Genomic DNA, 17,230 nt, shown 5'->3' with positions numbered 1-17,230 from the left:
GACTGAATAATTTAATTTTCTTGAGATACAGGCATCCCTCATGTAACAAGAAAATTCACATAATGACAAAAATCACATAGTATATTCTTAAAGTGTAAACACAAATTTAACGTCTGCAATTTCGAAAATAGGTAAAGCTGTATTATTAATCGCCTGTCTCTTTAAGAAGAGCAAGCGCCCCACGTTACTTTGATTGACATTTGAGGATTGTCACTCTCTCACAGCCAGACCTTCTCACTCTTCCACTCCAATCGCAGCATTACCGACGTTTCTATTGGTCAGCACACTCTGTTGCTGAGTGTAATCGACAACCATGGATTCTTGTCTAACAATTCAATTGGATAGATACTATAAAAAAACGTCATAACCCCACGTGGATGCGCAATTTTGATTGGATCCAGTTAGTTTTCAGGGGCAGTCCTATATCTGGTTAGTACTGTGAGTGTGAAACCGCGTGTTACTGTAAGTAGTGGGATAGTGCTGGGTAGGGTGAACTGTGTTGTTATTCTTACTAAGATTAAATGTATTTTGCTTTTTTTTTTTCTTTAAACATTTTGTAACCTTTTTCTGTCTTGGATATAACCACGGAGTACTTTCGTTTGTTTGTTTTAATAATACTATCGGGGGTATTTGTTTCCTTGTATTTATATAAACATTTTAATTTAACCCGCATTGTGGCTAGGGCTCATTGACACTAGATTTTAAGTCGGTATTGCTGTGGACTTATACAAAAGGCATTTCGGTGTGGCTTTTTTTTTTTTTTTTTTTTATCCCACTAACTGGATTACCCTGGTGAGAGCCGTCAGTGCGGCGAAAATTGCATTCAAAAGAGAGTTAAAGGTGGACTGCTTCCATTGTAGTGCATACTTTGTGAATTTTTGTAGTCATCTGTTTTACTACTATCACTGGACAGTCTTTAAAACCAAGGAAGGCCCGACAATATACAACTTGGAGCTGCAACGATTAAATAACGCTTGTTTTGTTCTGCAAAGGATATATTTATGTGTGTGCTGGAAGGACTCGAGTGGGATTTTTTTTCCGGTGTCTCCTCTTTTTGCAATCCAGGATGGTCTTGTCACAGTTCTGAGTTTCCCTTGTGTTCTTCTCAATTTCACGTGAACCTGGTTGAAATATAAACAACCGAGAACCGAGCTTCGCAGGAGGAGATACGTGGTCGAAGAAGATGTTTCCTCAAAGCAGACATCCCGTAAGTGTACAACCACACAAAGGAATACGGGGAACTCCTCCCTCTGCTTCACGGTTTCCTTCCCAATATTTACTTTTTTTTTTTCCTGAACCATGACTTTAAAAAAAAAAAAAAAAAAAAGACTATTAGTGAGGTTCATGCAACTAGGCGATGTATTTCACTATTAGTCTTGTGATGCTGTTTAATTTGTTTCGTTAAAAAAAAAATAAAAAAAAAAATCATCTCTTCTAATACTATAGCACATTACACATAGTTTACCTTTTAATTTTACATGCGTGTGATACGTTGAGCACTGTTTTATTTGTTTCAATGATCTACGTTTTTAATGAACAAGCAGCGCGCATATTTTTTCCTCGTAATAACGCAGAATACACATTTTTATTTAATTGTGTAATCTTATGTAGCTGTGTGTGTAAGCATATCAAGGGATTTATGTACAGTGGTTTCTCGTGTAACTCAAATGATGTGCGTCTCCTCCCCCCTCCCCTCCCAATTTTCTTTCTCTTAATTTTCTACCCACCTTTGACAGACGCCGCATCAGCCAGCGGGACATCCCTTTAAATTTACTATCCCCGAGTCCTTGGATCGGATAAAAGAAGAATTTCAGTTTCTACAAGCTCAGTATCACAGGTGTGTGCAGTTGTAATTTACATATCTGTTGTCTGCTACATGTTAAAAATGAAATAAAAATAAAATAAAAGTAAAATACGACAATTCGTGTTACTTACATTCAGGATATTTCGTTGTTGTCTGCGGTAGGTACACTGGTTAAGATAGGAAACCAGTGGTAGCGTTTGGAACCAGTTTAAATAAGCTTTTGTTATATTTAAAAACCAGTGGTAGCAAATAGTATAATATTTTGGATATATATATATATATATATATATATATATCTCTATATATATATCTATATATATATATATATATATAATAATATATATATAAAAATAATGGTGTTAGTTTATAGTTGTATATTTTTGCTTAATCCCTTAGTGGTTGGGCAGTGACAAATCGTTTGTAGCAATAGTCAAAATACAGATGTTGCCAAGTTTGGAAAGAATGTAATTCAATATGAGAAATGCTTACACATTATACCCTTTGCGAAGTCCCAGTTGACCTGAAACTGTTTCTACTCAATGCTCGAATGGGTGATGCATGGTGATCAATGCAGTAACATGCATCTCCCACGCTTTTTAATAAAACTTTTAGAAGTTTAACAGATACAGCATGTTTTCCTTAATGAATCAATGTAAGACAATATACATGTTCAGCAGAAATAAGTACTTGGTGTAACTGATTAGGGCTTTTATATATGCCTGTACGTGTAATGCTGAAACAGTAAAGGTTATTGTCTTCCTATCTCACACAGCAGTGTTTGTATTTTAAAGAGCTTATATCTTTTTTTTCTGTTAGTCTGAAGCTGGAGTGTGAGAAACTTGCCAGTGAAAAAACAGAAATGCAGAGGCACTATGTTATGGTAAGTTATCTTTTTGCACAAATTTTGTTTTCTGTAATGCTTGAGTGTTTGTTTGAGGCAACAATACCAACTGACAAATTTCACCATTATTTATTCACAGTACTATGAAATGTCTTACGGGCTCAACATTGAAATGCATAAGCAGGTAAGTTTAACCCCAACACTTGATAGCTGAAGGTCTAGTCAGAAGCTGAAAGAAAATTAGGGAAATTCTATGTGGACATGTACTGATGTTAACATTTCAAAACTTTACTGTATCCATGTATATTGTATTTATTTCTTATATTCCAGTTGAGAATTACAATAACAAAAAGGGGCTGGAACAGTGCTGTCTCCATGATGACACTCCAAAGCATGGTCTCTTGCAGTGCCACTGTTGGATAATCTGTAGTGTGTCTTTGTATGGTAGGAGTAAATTACAAAACAGGACAGTGAAAGACAGTTCTCGGGGTGAAGTTCAGATTTCTGTATTTACCATGCAAGGTTTGAATGGAGGTGAATAAGCAGTGGTTTGGGATTGCTAAACCGTGATCTTAAATTGAGTAGTCATCTTGTACCAAATAGACTTATGACAGGGTATGTTGACATTTACTTTCTCATCAAGATCCTGGAAACAATGAGTTTTTTAAAAATGATTATCATTAGATGAGGTGCCCAGTTTCAAATGTACAATGCAGTTCTTGATGCATTTGAATCTCCTCCGAGAACTCTTGTTTCATTAAATTAAAGAGCATGGCTGACTGGCGAAGGACAAGGCAGAAAATGTAACAGCTTCTTACTTTATTTCTACATCTGCTAGAGCTAGATAGCAAAACATAAAGATAAGGTAACTTAATGTGTTTTTTAAGAGACATTACACCTGTAACGGTGTGGAAAGTGTCTTAATTCAAGTGCTATTTTTAAATGTAGGTAATTTTAGTTCAGTGGAAACATTCTGTAGTTTCCAATCCTGTAAATAAATAGTTTTTTTTTTATTGGAAACTGGAAGAGTATTGTAAATATTATCCTCTTGAATTTGTATAGTAAGAGCTCCTGTAGGTAAATGTATGTATGTTTTTAGGTGATTTTTGAGCTCTTTGACCTAATAACTGAAAGTGTTCAATTGAGGGAAAACATAACATGCATGTAAGCACTTCAGCAATAGGATTTGGATAACGTAAACATTCTTAAATTTTGTGTTAATGTGTTCTAGGGGGAATGCTACCCACCATCTTCAGTTCTCTATATAGATTAATTGCAATAGATCAAAGAAAACTCTGATATGTACTATAATACATTCTAGCAGCTCCGCAACCTGCATAAATGCAGTCCAGTCTTTGAGGCAATAACAGACAGTGTCGCGGATCCTGTGGAGGCGTGCAGCATGAAGTAATCATAATTCTTATTAACTGGTGACGTCTCAGCCCAAGGGTGTAGCCAGGCTCAGATGGATGCCTTTTCGCTGACTGATCACCAGTGGGTCCTAAGTGCTCATTATGTTAGAGAGGGCCTTTGCAGCTCTCATTACATTTGACAGGAATTCTCTCTGGGGGTAAACTGGGCATTAGCTAGGCTCCTTGCAGGCTGAAATGATTTTTTTTTATGGCTTATAAGCAAATGCTAGCATTCACTGTGAAGAAAATGTCATTTTGACAATGTCTTTGTTACTAGGAAAACACTCTGCTGTGAAACTTTTTTTTTTTTTTTTTCCCCTCCCCTCCATGGCAAGCTTGTCTCCTGGGCCGATTCAGTGCTCACTCCGTGTGAAGGCCTCCTGTGGGTTTGCAGAGCTGTTCCTGAAAGCTTTTATTCAGGCATTCTGCTCATTCATTGTGGTATCATATTCAAAAAGCATGCTTTCCCATACAGATCACCATCTAGAAGGTGAGAGAGAATTCAGAACTACAGTACACCCTCGCTATAATGCCCTTCATTATTATGAACCTTTGGCTAAAAGGAACCTGGCCCCTGGAACCCAAATAATAATAAATAAAATAAAAAAAGATAATGTAAACACTAGGGGTGCATGATAATACAGATTTACCGGTATATAGCTATATTCATCAGGGAATAAAATAACCAGTATTTGAACAACAATACAGGTATTCTTGGTGGAACTGATTCAGGGAAACGTCTACTGGAAAATGTCGGCTATTATCTCGCAAGATAATCACTCCCTCTGACAACTTGTGAAGCGAGCAGTGCTAACACTAAAGAAAATAAGGCAGAAGCACACAGAGATTTTGCCTAAATTTTGCAAAGCAAAGTCACATGTGTGGAATAATTTCCTAATAAACAAATCTAAAAAGGATGGCTGTATAGCTTCAAACATTGTGGTTTGTTTATGCATGGCTGAAGTAAAATGTGCTGGCAGTACAACCAACTTTGCATACAGTGGTGTAGTCCTACATCTTAAAGTAGCAGAACGCCAATTAAGATATAGATTTTTCTAAAACAAATTATACAAATTCATGTTTTATTTATACATTGAACTTAAGGTAACATTTAAGTAATGCATGTGACTTTTAGGCTAATCCCCCTTGATCAGTGCTGCCAGATTGGCGGTTTTCCAGCCAAATTTGGCATGTTTTGAAAGCATCCAGCTGGTAAATGTTGTCTTTCGCGGTTTTGGTTATTTTTTTTCCACTATTTTTATCATGCAGGTTTTTTTCTATTCCTTTCGGTTTATAAGGTCATCTCCAGCGCAGAACTTCAGTTACCACGATGCCCTGTATGGTATATCACGTCTGCGTCTCTGTGGTTGTCTCACACCCACTAGTTTTTACTGGTTTCATCCCCTTGTGTCCCAGACATATGACCTCACATTAGTGGTATTATGACTTCAAAGTAACAATGCACATGTGCAAAGGCTCTGAAGTGCCAGTAATTCACAAAAAAGGCTTTTCTCACTCATCTAATGATATCTATTATGTAAATGAAAGTGGTGTCACGTGTGTTATCAATTGTTTCAACAGTATGAATATAGTTGTCACATATTGCAATTGTAAGTGTTAAACAATTGCATTTTGTTTTATGTTTATGCATTCATTAACAATTTGTTCTTTTTGAACGGTTCATTAGGGTGAATCCTAGGAATCAGTTCAGAATTCTGTTTGAATCGATTTCATTTGATTCACAGTATCAAACACACTGCGTGACATGATGAGTCGAGTTACCAGCCCCAGCACTCATGAAATGATTCAGAAATTACTCTCGAATCTACCGATCATTCATTCTAAAATTTTCAACTTGAATCTGTTTCAATTCAAGGAACATTGAAGTACAATTTTTAGTAGTAGTCATTGACCATAAAAAGACGGGTTGTCAAGTTTTGTTTAATCTGTGAACCAGATCAGTTGGATCACAGATTGCTATTTGGCTGCATTTTGTTTTCATATCTCAGCCTTGTGTCTTCTTGTGGCATGTTATGGATGTCTAGAAATACAGGTAATGTCTTAAGCAAGGCCTAACAATTCCACAGCTCAAGATGTTGTTTCCTGGTATTTAATTAGTTAATTAATGACCTTATTGGACTACCCTGTGTTTGTATTACTTGCGCAAAGCTTATGAGACCATCAGACATTAATAGACTTGCTACACAGAAGAGTTGCTGTCATCGGGCATTACAGCAATGCCCTTTTATTTTTATCAGTTGTGACTGCTGTCTGTGCTGCCTGGAATAATTCAGGAGATAAAGCTTCCTGTGTCTAAAGCCTGGATTGTTTAGGTGTAAGATTAGCTTTTGGTCTGTGGCAAGTAGCCAAAGAGTCTCTGCTGCTAAAACCCACTGATAGGCCCTATAAACTGCTGCACCTATAAATTGCTACACCTATAAACTGCTACACCTGAACATTTTGCCCTTTTCTGTGACAGCTGTGTGGACAGCCATTATTTTGCAGATCTGTCTTTTACACCGTCATTTATTGATTGTTGCCCTAAGGCCATTGTAATAGTTTACCCCACAACCTCATCTTTCTGGAGCCATACTGATTATTTTAGAGGTCAGCTGTGTATTTCTGAGAAATGAATTCTCTGCTATGTAGGATATTACATGATTGTCTTGTGGTGTTTAAAAATACTTATTTTATAAACAGACTATTATATATTTTAATACAATTGAACCTGCCTTACAATAAGTACATAAAATAGGCCGTCATCACATTTTATTCCTGTATCTATTAGATTTCATTTGAAGACAAATTAAATAGTGTTTTGATCTTATCTTATTCAAGGAGGACTTTTACCAGGGATTAAATATTTAATATGAAGAGGGTTTAAACAGTACAATTAATCTCAGAATTTTTTTGGGGGGGGTTTACCAGCAAAAAAGCAATACTGATGCACTATACTGTAAATTGGTTATGGATAACTACATAATATATTTAATTGTTGGTACCAGTCATATAGAACAAGTCTGCATTGTGATTAAAGGGGAGGCAGGAGATTAGAATGGGTTGGATAAATCTGGCTTGCTTTAGTGTATTATACAGATCAAAGGGTTCAAAGCAAATTATAGGCTCTAGTAATATAGGGTTTTGAAGGACAAGGAGATACAAATCTTGGATACTGATTAGTTATGTAATCTAATCGTAAAAGCTTTTCAGTGCATCATTCAAAACGAATGCTTTTAGTTGCAGTTTGATCACTGAACTCCAACCAAACATGATATGATCCAGCAGTATCACCACTCCATTCGTTAAGTACTTTTTTTTTATTGCTTTTACTGGCGGTTGGTTAAGAAAATGAATATAGGTCTTTATTTTGCCCAACACCTCAAAAATATCATTCATGTTACTACTTTGTGTCAAGAGTTAGCACAAGTAACTTAATATATAGTTGAAAAGACATTGTGTACTCCGCACCACCAACTTCGTTTCTTAACAAAAGTTGTTCATAATAATTATAAAGCAGTTCATTTTATCTGTGGATCTGCACAATTATTACATTTATATCTTTTTGTAGGGTCCTTGGCACCAGTCCTCGGGGCACTTCAGGTTGCACAGAGTAATTGCAGGCCCTGATATTGAAGATTTTGATCTCCCTTTTTTCATTGGATACAATTGAATTGCAAAAGGATGCTATAGGTGACCTGAGATTTTTCTCCATACATGATTATACAATAGGTACATTAATAGCAGAGATCTAACGTCATTTTGAAAACTTGCTACTAGACTCTAATTCTTTTTAAGGTATCAAAATATCTCGACAGTTAGTTGTTGGGATTTTTTTTTGTCTTGAAGAAAAAGGAGGGTTAGAAGTAAAAAAAAAAAAGCAGCATGTTTATAATAATGAATGTAGCTCTGGGGTTCAGTATGATTGCATATAGTTAATACGTATGTGGTCCTAATGTTTATATGTTTTCAGGGTTTTCAATTAGTTTTAAGGTATGTGGCACTTGCAAGGTAGCAGGTAGTGTGATGTGGTGCGTAGGGTCAAGTAAGCTGCAGTACATTTAATTTATAATTCTTATATAATCTCAGCAGTGCACTTCCTAATTACAGTCCCAAATATTTATATACGTTCTGTTTTCAGTTTTCTGGTCCGTTTGAGAAATAAACTTTGTTTTCCCTGCAACAGCTGACCATGCTTTAGTATAAAACTCATGCTATGTTACTGTTTTTTATTATGGTAACATCTTAATTTACCATGCTTGCGTCTTTGGCTGAAGAGATATTATCAGATCATCTAACTTTGATCTGCTGCACGATTAAATCATCCTAAACTCCTGGTGGTAAACAATATACGTTAAAGCTGTACATTAAAACAATTTTCTTAAGTTTTCAGGGCATTTTGTTAATGCATGTGTGCAACACACAAACCTTGTGTATTTGTTTTTCATTGTTGTTGAATCAACTGCTCATTTTAAGGTTTTTTTTATTTATTTGTTTTTTTTACAACTGTTGCATGAAACTGGGGTTACTGTATTCTGCTGGTGTTAATATACATCACCTCTCTGCACTTAAGCATTTGTATATTGGCTGATAAGGTTCAGCTGATATCCCATCATGACTTTATTCTTAGACATAAAGACTCTATACATGAACCCCCCAATATCTGACAGGCACCTGGATACATATTCTTACAACATCACAACAAAAGGAGTAGGCTTTATTTTTTTCAATCTGTATAGCTATTATGTACTATATTGCCTTAAAGTACGATAATCTGACAAAAAATTGACTGAATGATAATACCTGAAAAATAATCTTAATATTTTTTAATCAAGTAGCTGACGCAAATATAGTATTAGATCAACCTTGCTTTTTTTTAAACCATACAGAGGTCCTCTAATTTGGGGTCAGAGGTTCTTGGGCAGGTCCAAACATGTCAGTCCTTAGCCATTCCCAAAAGTTTTTTTTTTTTTTTTTTTTTTTTTTTTGCAAATGTGTGTGGGTTTTTCAATTTTTTTTATATAAATTATTTTACTTTTGTATTGCTAAATGGGTGTCTAAAGTAAATTGATCTTCCAATATATTGCATGATACATTGAGTAGAACATTTTAAACTAACTAGGTTTAGTTCACCTGAAATTTAGTTGTTAGTGTAATGCAAGTTACTGTATCTTGCAGCAGTGGCTGACAGATTTGGTGTTTTATGAAGTGAAAACAGTGTTAATTAAATAGGGCTTAATAAAGGCAGGAACCCTGGATTCTTAGCTGTCAAAGTTTAGGCTACTTTTATATCCTATCGGTGCCTTGGGTAAACAGTCACTTGTTCTAGCTTTATCTGAAAGATGGCCATTCAGTGTATTGACAAGACCAGACACAATAGAAAATGGCATTAGGAACAGAACCATGGGGATTTGCAGTAAATATATTGCAGAGTACAAGTGAATTGCCAATACTGCTTGTTTAGCAGTTCGCAAGGGTAATGATGGTATGGATTTTTGAATTATAAAGGAATGTTGTTTGTCTGTCTCTCTCTCTCTCTCTCTCTCTCTCTCTCTCTCTCTGTCTGCTGCTGCAGGGTATTGATGATGGCTGTGTAGAAATTGTCTTGAACTAAATATAGCTTTTGTTTCTGTGTGGCACATGAAAGCCCCTATGGATTACTGAGAGCTGTTGAAGGTGGTGGAGGTGCATAGACAGACTTCCTGCTCCTTAGATGCTGTTCATGTAGCTGTAGCTCAACTGTGCAGTCAATCCAAAAGTTCTTCTCCCCGAGGGCCATAAAGCAATAAAAGCAGGATCGGGATAATGAGAGGGCATTTGAAACCATGGCTCATGAGCTTCTCACAAAGACTATTCTACTGTTTAGTAATCTGAAGTCATCCATGTTTTTATTTTTGTACTATTGCTGACATTATATTCAAGTTTGTCTTTATTTTAGTAACAGTTGTTCCAAGGCACTTTTTATTTTTACAACTGATAATTTAACTTCATAACAAAGTCTTCCTTGGATAGGAGATGGAAAGTGTTATAATTGGAGCTCTCAATTGAAAACATTTTGATCGGTTAATTTATGGCCATTCGTTGATTAATCGGTAGATTAATCCGTGCACATTTTTAATAAAGGTAACAATGTTATAGCAGCTGCATAGTAATACAAAAAAAAAAAAAAAAAAAAATCAATAGAATCTTTAAAAAATAAAAACATAAATAAGTCCAATGTAATTTGGTCTTTTTAAAAGCATTTTTATTTTAGTAAATGTAATACATTTTCACCGAACATCAGTTGTTTTACATAGCTATGTACTTGGCTTCCTTCTGTACTCTGCATTTAGCAGAACCTGATTCACCGAAGGTACCTGAGAATATTGTGGCTATTGACAAGTGAAGAATGAAACCAATTGCAAGGAGCCTAGGCAGAGAGTAAGGCAAACCCAAATGAGTGTTAAAATATAGAGAAAAAAAAATGTGGCTGGGACAGTGAAAACATTCCAGGAGATTCAACCTAAATATGTGCTTCAATATCAGAGCTCCCCACGACACGTGTCTGTCATTATCATGAAAATATAAATCTCATGTTGCAAACCATCACCCAAAATGTTCAGTCATCAGCATTGATTGAGAACATTGTTTGTGACGGGAGTATGAAGTGTAAGTTTGGTGTGATATCTGCAAGACTTTCCAGATACTGGACAGTACATTTTCATTAGAGTGTGAAACATGCATGGCAACCAATCCAGGAAGAAACTAGTGGCCATTCCAGAATGTCAAAGGTTGTTAAGAGTGGAACTTTGGCTGACCTTACCTGAGATCTTGGAGTCCTTGCCATGTTTCCTTGTTCATTAATTTACCAAAGATGTAATGAGTAAGCACTTTGAACAGCAAAAACAAATGGCTGCTCTGCTGTTGTACAGGTGGACTTTGCAGAAAATGATACCGCTAGGTACCAGAATGAAATTCAGAGTGCATACGTCTGTCATAAGCAGGTGACTGTACATAGCTGTTGCATGGATGGGTCCCTGTACCACCATTGCATATTCTTCCATCAGTAATTTACCTTCTACACAACAAATATGCAGTCTCGATGTTTTACTGCGATTATTAAAGATCTCCAGAAATGCACACCAGGACCCTTTTCCTCCGGTGGTGCCGCATCAATTTAAGCAAAAATAAAATTGTGTAAACAACATTAATCAAGGATGAGTGCAGCTGAACACCTGGGCTGGAACGTCTTTGCAAGTAGTCATGGAAAGGCTGCAGTTGATGGGGTTGGGGGCTGTGTTTACTGCAGTATGGACTGCAGTTTTGGCAAAGCAAGCTATGGCGAACAGTGCCATTGCATTTGCTGAGTGTGCTTAACAAGTGACAGACAGCATAAATGGAATTTATATTCCAGCAGCAGACATCGAGCCAACCAAACAGAGGCTAGTTAGTCCAGTGGGCAAATGTGTTTTTTTTTTCTGCCAGAAGTGCTCTACTTTATGTGGTTGGTGTGTGTGTGCTATTTATGTGGAGAGGCAGTTGCTAACCCCATCTTTTTGGCCAAGAGTAAATGTCAGCTTTTAAAAACATTTATGTGGTGTTTTTTTTTTTTTGCTGTAGAATTTTTTTAATTTTCATTCAGAGGTAATAAATCTGATTTTGATAATTTTACAAGCAGCCAATTCACAGAATTCTAGCTTTCAATTGACTGTTACAACAATCTGTGTTCTGAGTAACGTCCGTCACAGTGCTAATGAATCAATAACTACCTTTTTTATAACTGCATTTGGTTTCAATTCTGTTGTGGTTATCATAGCTGGAACAATCCTCATATACTGTACAGAGGTTGTGGCATAGTTTCCAAAGTTTGGAAAACTCCTAAATGTGTGTTTGTAATGATCGTCGCGAACAGTTTCACCCATATGTGTTCTCTGTGATCAAGTTGAATTAAAGTGAAAGGTCTGCAATTTTTCATTGGGTAGAATTGGTTATTGTAGAATAATGGCTTGTTGTGGGGCTTTGTTCTGCTTGCACTTTAATATACTGTAAGATGAGCACATCAGTAGTTGGAAGCCCAGCAAGATCCTGTTGATTTTGAAGGAGGGTCCTGACATGCTAAAGATGTGAAGGACTGAGTCCCAGTGTCTTTGATGACTGCTTTGCTCTTGCCAGTTGGCTGAGGTTCAGCACAATTCGCAGCCGCAGGAGGATTGTTTACACTGCCTGCTGAATTGCTGCTGCTTTCAGTCCATGTTGCTCGATATATCTGACATTTTTTTGGGTGGCAGGGGGGTGGCAGTCAACCATTTGTGCCAGCTGTACCAAAGGATTTTTTTATTATTATTTTAAGAATTTGCCATAACCAGTGAATATCTGAAATACATTTGGAAAGGATGATTTTTTCTAGTGATGTCACCTACAAGTTAATGTGGCTGTAAAGCTGAGATGTATGTGCCTACTTTTCAACAGCTATTACTTGAGAGGCCAGTAAATTTTGATTGGCTGCTACTATTCTAGAAGAATCATTTGATTTTTGAGAGCTACTGAAAGATAAGATATCCAGTTACCCAAATACTTTGCAGGGTTAGCTAGCGTTGCCATGGAGACAAGTTGGAACAAATTACATTTTAAGCAATGAAATATAATCTTAATGTGCATGGGAATAGGAACATTTGACAGTGGCACTTAGGTGAATGGAATGTAAGCTTGACGTGTATGAAGTGCTACTGCTATAAAGTTTCAGTGACACATCCTTCCCTTTTTTAATAAAGGAAATAAGTTTTATATTTATTTTAATAACCCCCCCACTCCCTTTGCTCATGTTGTGTTGAATTAATGTAAGTCTTATTATTCTATAATATTTATGGTAGGAAGTTTGTCTTTTTTAATCCAGAGAAGAATACTGTTTTCTATTCTTTTTTCTGTCACCCAACCATGCTTTTCTGTATATGCTTACGGTGTTGTGGCCATTTATTTAATTGCTACATTTTTATATGCAAGTTCTAGTAACCCTTTCTTTGGGTAATCTGGACCCCATGTACTAACTTTTTTTTTTTCCCTTACTCAGTTTTGTATGACTTCTGTAGCCCAAGCTATCTGTATAAAACTGAGGCAGATTTTGTTTTATACTTTTAAGTTACTAGGCTGTCGAAGATGTAAGATATGGATGAATTATGCACGAACTATACATAACATCAAATGTGATATATAATGTTGGTTCATTAAAGTGTTTAGTTTTTAATTGGAAACATATTGCAGCCAACAAAGCAATAATAAAAATAAAGGTAGAAAGCATCACATGTACTACTTAATCATGCAAAACGCAGCAGAATTTCTTTGTGTTAATTTTAATGATGCTTCAGAAAGGAGGAAAGCACTTAAGTCGGGGGCCTGCCAAGCTTGTCATTTGCAAATAAATCAAAAGGCCATTGCTGTAGCAAGAACTGATAAATGAAATTGCTTTGTCAGTCTTTGATAGGCCCTGCTTTTAAGCCTGCTATTAAAAATGAATGCAAACATTCAAGAGGCTCTGCATTAGGAACATAAACAATTAAGGGCACTTGAGATGCTCTGGTAAGAGCTGCCAGGCAGATGCAAGAGCTTTCTCCTGGAGGTTCAGCCCGCAATCTGCCTTGCCAGAGAGCTAAATAGAAAGCTCAATTAGTGTAGCCAGGCCCTGCCAAGCTTCTTTCAACGCAAGTTTATCTTTCACCGCCCCCCCCCCCCCCCCCCCCCCCCCCCCTTGTTTTAAATGCAGTACACTTGAAGTCCATCAATCGGTGCACCATGGCTGTTCACACAGATGGAGAATCAATGCAGATACTTGTGGAGAGTAACTCTTAAGAGATTTTTAATAAGCAACGCGAAATAGAAAAATACATCTTTCGTCAGTTCATGGCAACCGGTGCACCTTATGTTATGGAGGAGGAGGCGAATTGATGTTCATGGGTCAAGTAAAGTAATGGAAGCAGAATTAAGAAGGTGGCTTTGGTGCTGCTCCATAAATCTGACATGCACTGAACATTGCATCTGCTGTCTTTTAAGTACCTAACTCTATGCTTGATCAGCGAACCACAAAAGCTGGATACTGAGAACCCACATACTGTAATCTGTTTAAAGCTCTGTGCATGTGCTGCTGGTTACAACTGTGACCATTCTATGCATTTTATATCTGTATCCGTTAAAGTTGAGCACTGTAGCTAATGAACTAATGTTTGAGAAGTATTAATGTAGGTCTTTAAGAGGTTTATTGCATGTGTCTTACAGTTAGCACAAGTAAAAAGAAGTATACTGTTATAATTGTGATTAACATGCCCGGGGAGGATGGAAGTTGTAAAGTACCCCCTACATTATCAAACCTTAAATTGCTGTTTTGAGTATTGGAGTACAGTATAACTTTTTTTAAAAGGGAAAATATCATTTAGCTTGTAATCCTGGGCACCACTGACTACAGATAACTAGACTTTACTTTCTTGGGTGGTGTCACTCTTCTGAATTTCAGTGAATCGATGCCTCAGTGTGTCTTTATTTATTTATTTTTTTTAAAACAAACATGTAAGCATCTTTTGATTGGGATAATAAATGGTTTACTTAACATAACACATCTTTATGCTTTGTTTTGTTGACTGACTATTTTCTTTTTCTTGACAGACAGAAATTGCGAAGAGGCTGAATACTATTTGTGCACAGGTCATCCCGTTTCTGTCTCAAGAAGTAAGTAAATCTGCTCACCTGTTAATGTGTAATAGTGCCTTTTTTAATTTATTATAGTAGTGGGGGGGTGGATCAGGATTTGTATTACGTCACATGAGTGGGGAGCATCTGATGCCATTGCCGCAATACAAGGCTCCTGGGGTCAATTGCAGCAAAATGAAATGAATGTACTAACGGATGATCCCGTGGTTGGTACAGAGGATGGTACTAAACTAGTATGGAACTTAATACTAATTGCAATTACCTAAGCAGCTCCAGATAGCCCCCAGCTGTGTACTAAACATGTTCTCAATTGCAGCAAACCCAACATTACTATGGTTCTACTCCTAGAGGATACTAAAACACTATCCTAACTTAGTCCGGCATTGTCTTTATACTAAAGTTGTGGTATTGTAGTAACTCCTAAAACAAATTTGAAGAATCTCAAAATATTTTGCCAACATTTATGGAACTGAACTATTTCAAATATTAAATTAAATGATTTGAAGTCAGTGTTTGCCAAAGTAGTTTCATTCTTATTCAAATTATAGCCTAGGCCTATATTTAGAACAAATAAATAAATAAATAAATACAACTTCCATATATTCTGTCACAATGCTTGTAATTACACCTTATATCCTATTTGTAATGCTAACGAACGCTAGTTAAATACTATATTGTGGATGGATATTAAAATGAGTGCAAAACTAAATGGCAGTTTTCAAACCTGTTGCATCGCCTCTGTGTCGCTTTTGATGTGTCTGGTCATGTCTCTGTGAAAGTGTCTCGTCGCCAATTTGAAAATTGCATCGCGTCTGGTGTGTGGAGACCTTTTTTTCTTAATTCCCAAGTTCGTTGCAATTGACCCCTGCTGATTAGTGTAACAGGACTGGGAGGTATATTTGACCTACAAAGCAGTAAAAAAAAAAAAAAAAAGGCATCTAACTGGCATTCATCAGTGAGTTTTAATTAAACATTTGTCATTTCATTTAGCTTCTTTAGTTTATCTTCCTGCCTAAGGAGTTTTCTTATACATCATGATAGTGTTATGGGGGGGTTTCCTTTTATTTTGCGTAGAGAATTGTGCACGTCTAGTAGATGCTAATTGTAAGAACAAACCAAATACTAAACAGATGCCAAATGAGAAATCATCTTGTGTGTGTTATATAACTATATATAAATTACACAGTTGTAGTCAAATGTTTTACATACACCATTGGAATTTCTCAAACAATTAATTATAGGAGAAATATTTTGTAGCAAAAGTTTTTTTGCTTTTGTAGATGAGGAAATTTCTTTCTTTTTTTTTTTTTTGCAAATTACAAAAATGCTACTTGAAAAGTATTTATAACCCTTTGATGCTATGATGGTATTGTTTACGAGGAGCTAGAAATTTCGATATGATAATGCAGAACCTAATTCTACAAAATGCTGGATTGTAGTTGAATATTCTTAGAATATAAAAGGGTTAGGCATAGGACAATTGCTGTCGTTACCAATAAGTCAATATTGGGGGGTGGGGGGGGGGGTTGAAGTATAGAGCTATCTGAAGACCTTGGGGAGAATTATTTGTTGTCATAAAGCTAGAAAAGGATACAAGAAGATTTTCAAGCATTTGGGTATCCCAATTTCAAGTATTGTTTCTATTATTAAGAAGTACACGACTCATGATACTGTCACAATGCTCCCTCGGTTTGGAAGAAAGAATACTGTTTCACCAAGAAGTAGAAGAAACGTGAGGAAGATTAATAACAATCCGAGATTGACTGCCAAAGATATTCAAAGTGAACTGGTTGCAAGAGGGACTGGGGTTTCCATTTCAACCAATGATAGAGTATTGCATGGCGAAGGTTTCAATGGTCGCAGGCCAAGGAAAAAGCCATTCAAGAAAATGTTGCAAGGACAATCGCTTAGTTTGCAAAGTGGCATTTGAATGGTGGATACAAGTTCTGGTCAGAGGTTTTGCAGAGTGATGAAACAAAAATTGAGCTATTTGGTCATGCTGATAGTACGTGTATAAAGAAAAGAACACCATACTTACTGTCAAGGTGGTAATATCTTTCTATGGGGCTGTTTTTCCTCTAAAAGCACATGACATTTAGTTCCACTACATGGTAAAATGCATACCCTAGCATACCACAAGATATTGGTCAATCATCTGAAACCCTCTTTTACAAAACTTGGTTTAAAGCGCAATTGGATATTCCAGCATGACAACAATCCAAAGTACACATGAAAATGTACTTCAGAATGGTTAAACAAGAATAAAATCAAGGTTGTGTAATGGCCTAGTCAAAGTCCCAATCTAAATCCGATTTGAGAATCTTTGCTATGAATTGAAGGCTGTGACAAGAGAAGTCCTTGGAATTTGAATGAACTGGAACAATTTTGCATTTGAAGAATGGTCAAGAATCCTGCCAAAAGCTCATTGACAAATATCCTAATCGTTTAAAAGAGGTTATTGCTAAAGGTGCCTCAACTAGCTATTAATTTCATTTTCCTTGT

The 17,230-nt window shown here is 36.4% G+C and overlaps 1 protein-coding gene across 4 annotated transcripts in view; it reads left to right on the top strand.

Moving 5' to 3' along the window:
* The first annotated feature begins 457 nt into the window (after positions 1-457).
* The window catches only part of LOC121299229 (transducin-like enhancer protein 1), a 64,571-nt gene continuing 47,798 nt past the window's right edge, over positions 458-17,230 (top strand). For all 4 annotated transcript variants that reach the window (XM_041226908.1, XM_041226900.1, XM_041226891.1 and 1 more), the window contains exons 1-5: positions 458-1,207; positions 1,737-1,837; positions 2,621-2,684; positions 2,785-2,829; positions 14,684-14,746. In XM_041226908.1, coding sequence (XP_041082842.1) covers positions 1,184-1,207; positions 1,737-1,837; positions 2,621-2,684; positions 2,785-2,829; positions 14,684-14,746 — 297 coding nt within the window. In that variant the 5' untranslated portion in view covers positions 458-1,183. The remainder of the gene's footprint in view (positions 1,208-1,736; positions 1,838-2,620; positions 2,685-2,784; positions 2,830-14,683; positions 14,747-17,230) is intronic.

This window comes from Polyodon spathula, chromosome 2 (genome assembly GCF_017654505.1).
Source record: "Polyodon spathula isolate WHYD16114869_AA chromosome 2, ASM1765450v1, whole genome shotgun sequence".
Taxonomy (NCBI): domain Eukaryota; kingdom Metazoa; phylum Chordata; class Actinopteri; order Acipenseriformes; family Polyodontidae; genus Polyodon; species Polyodon spathula.
This window is presented reverse-complemented; position numbering and strand designations above follow the sequence as displayed.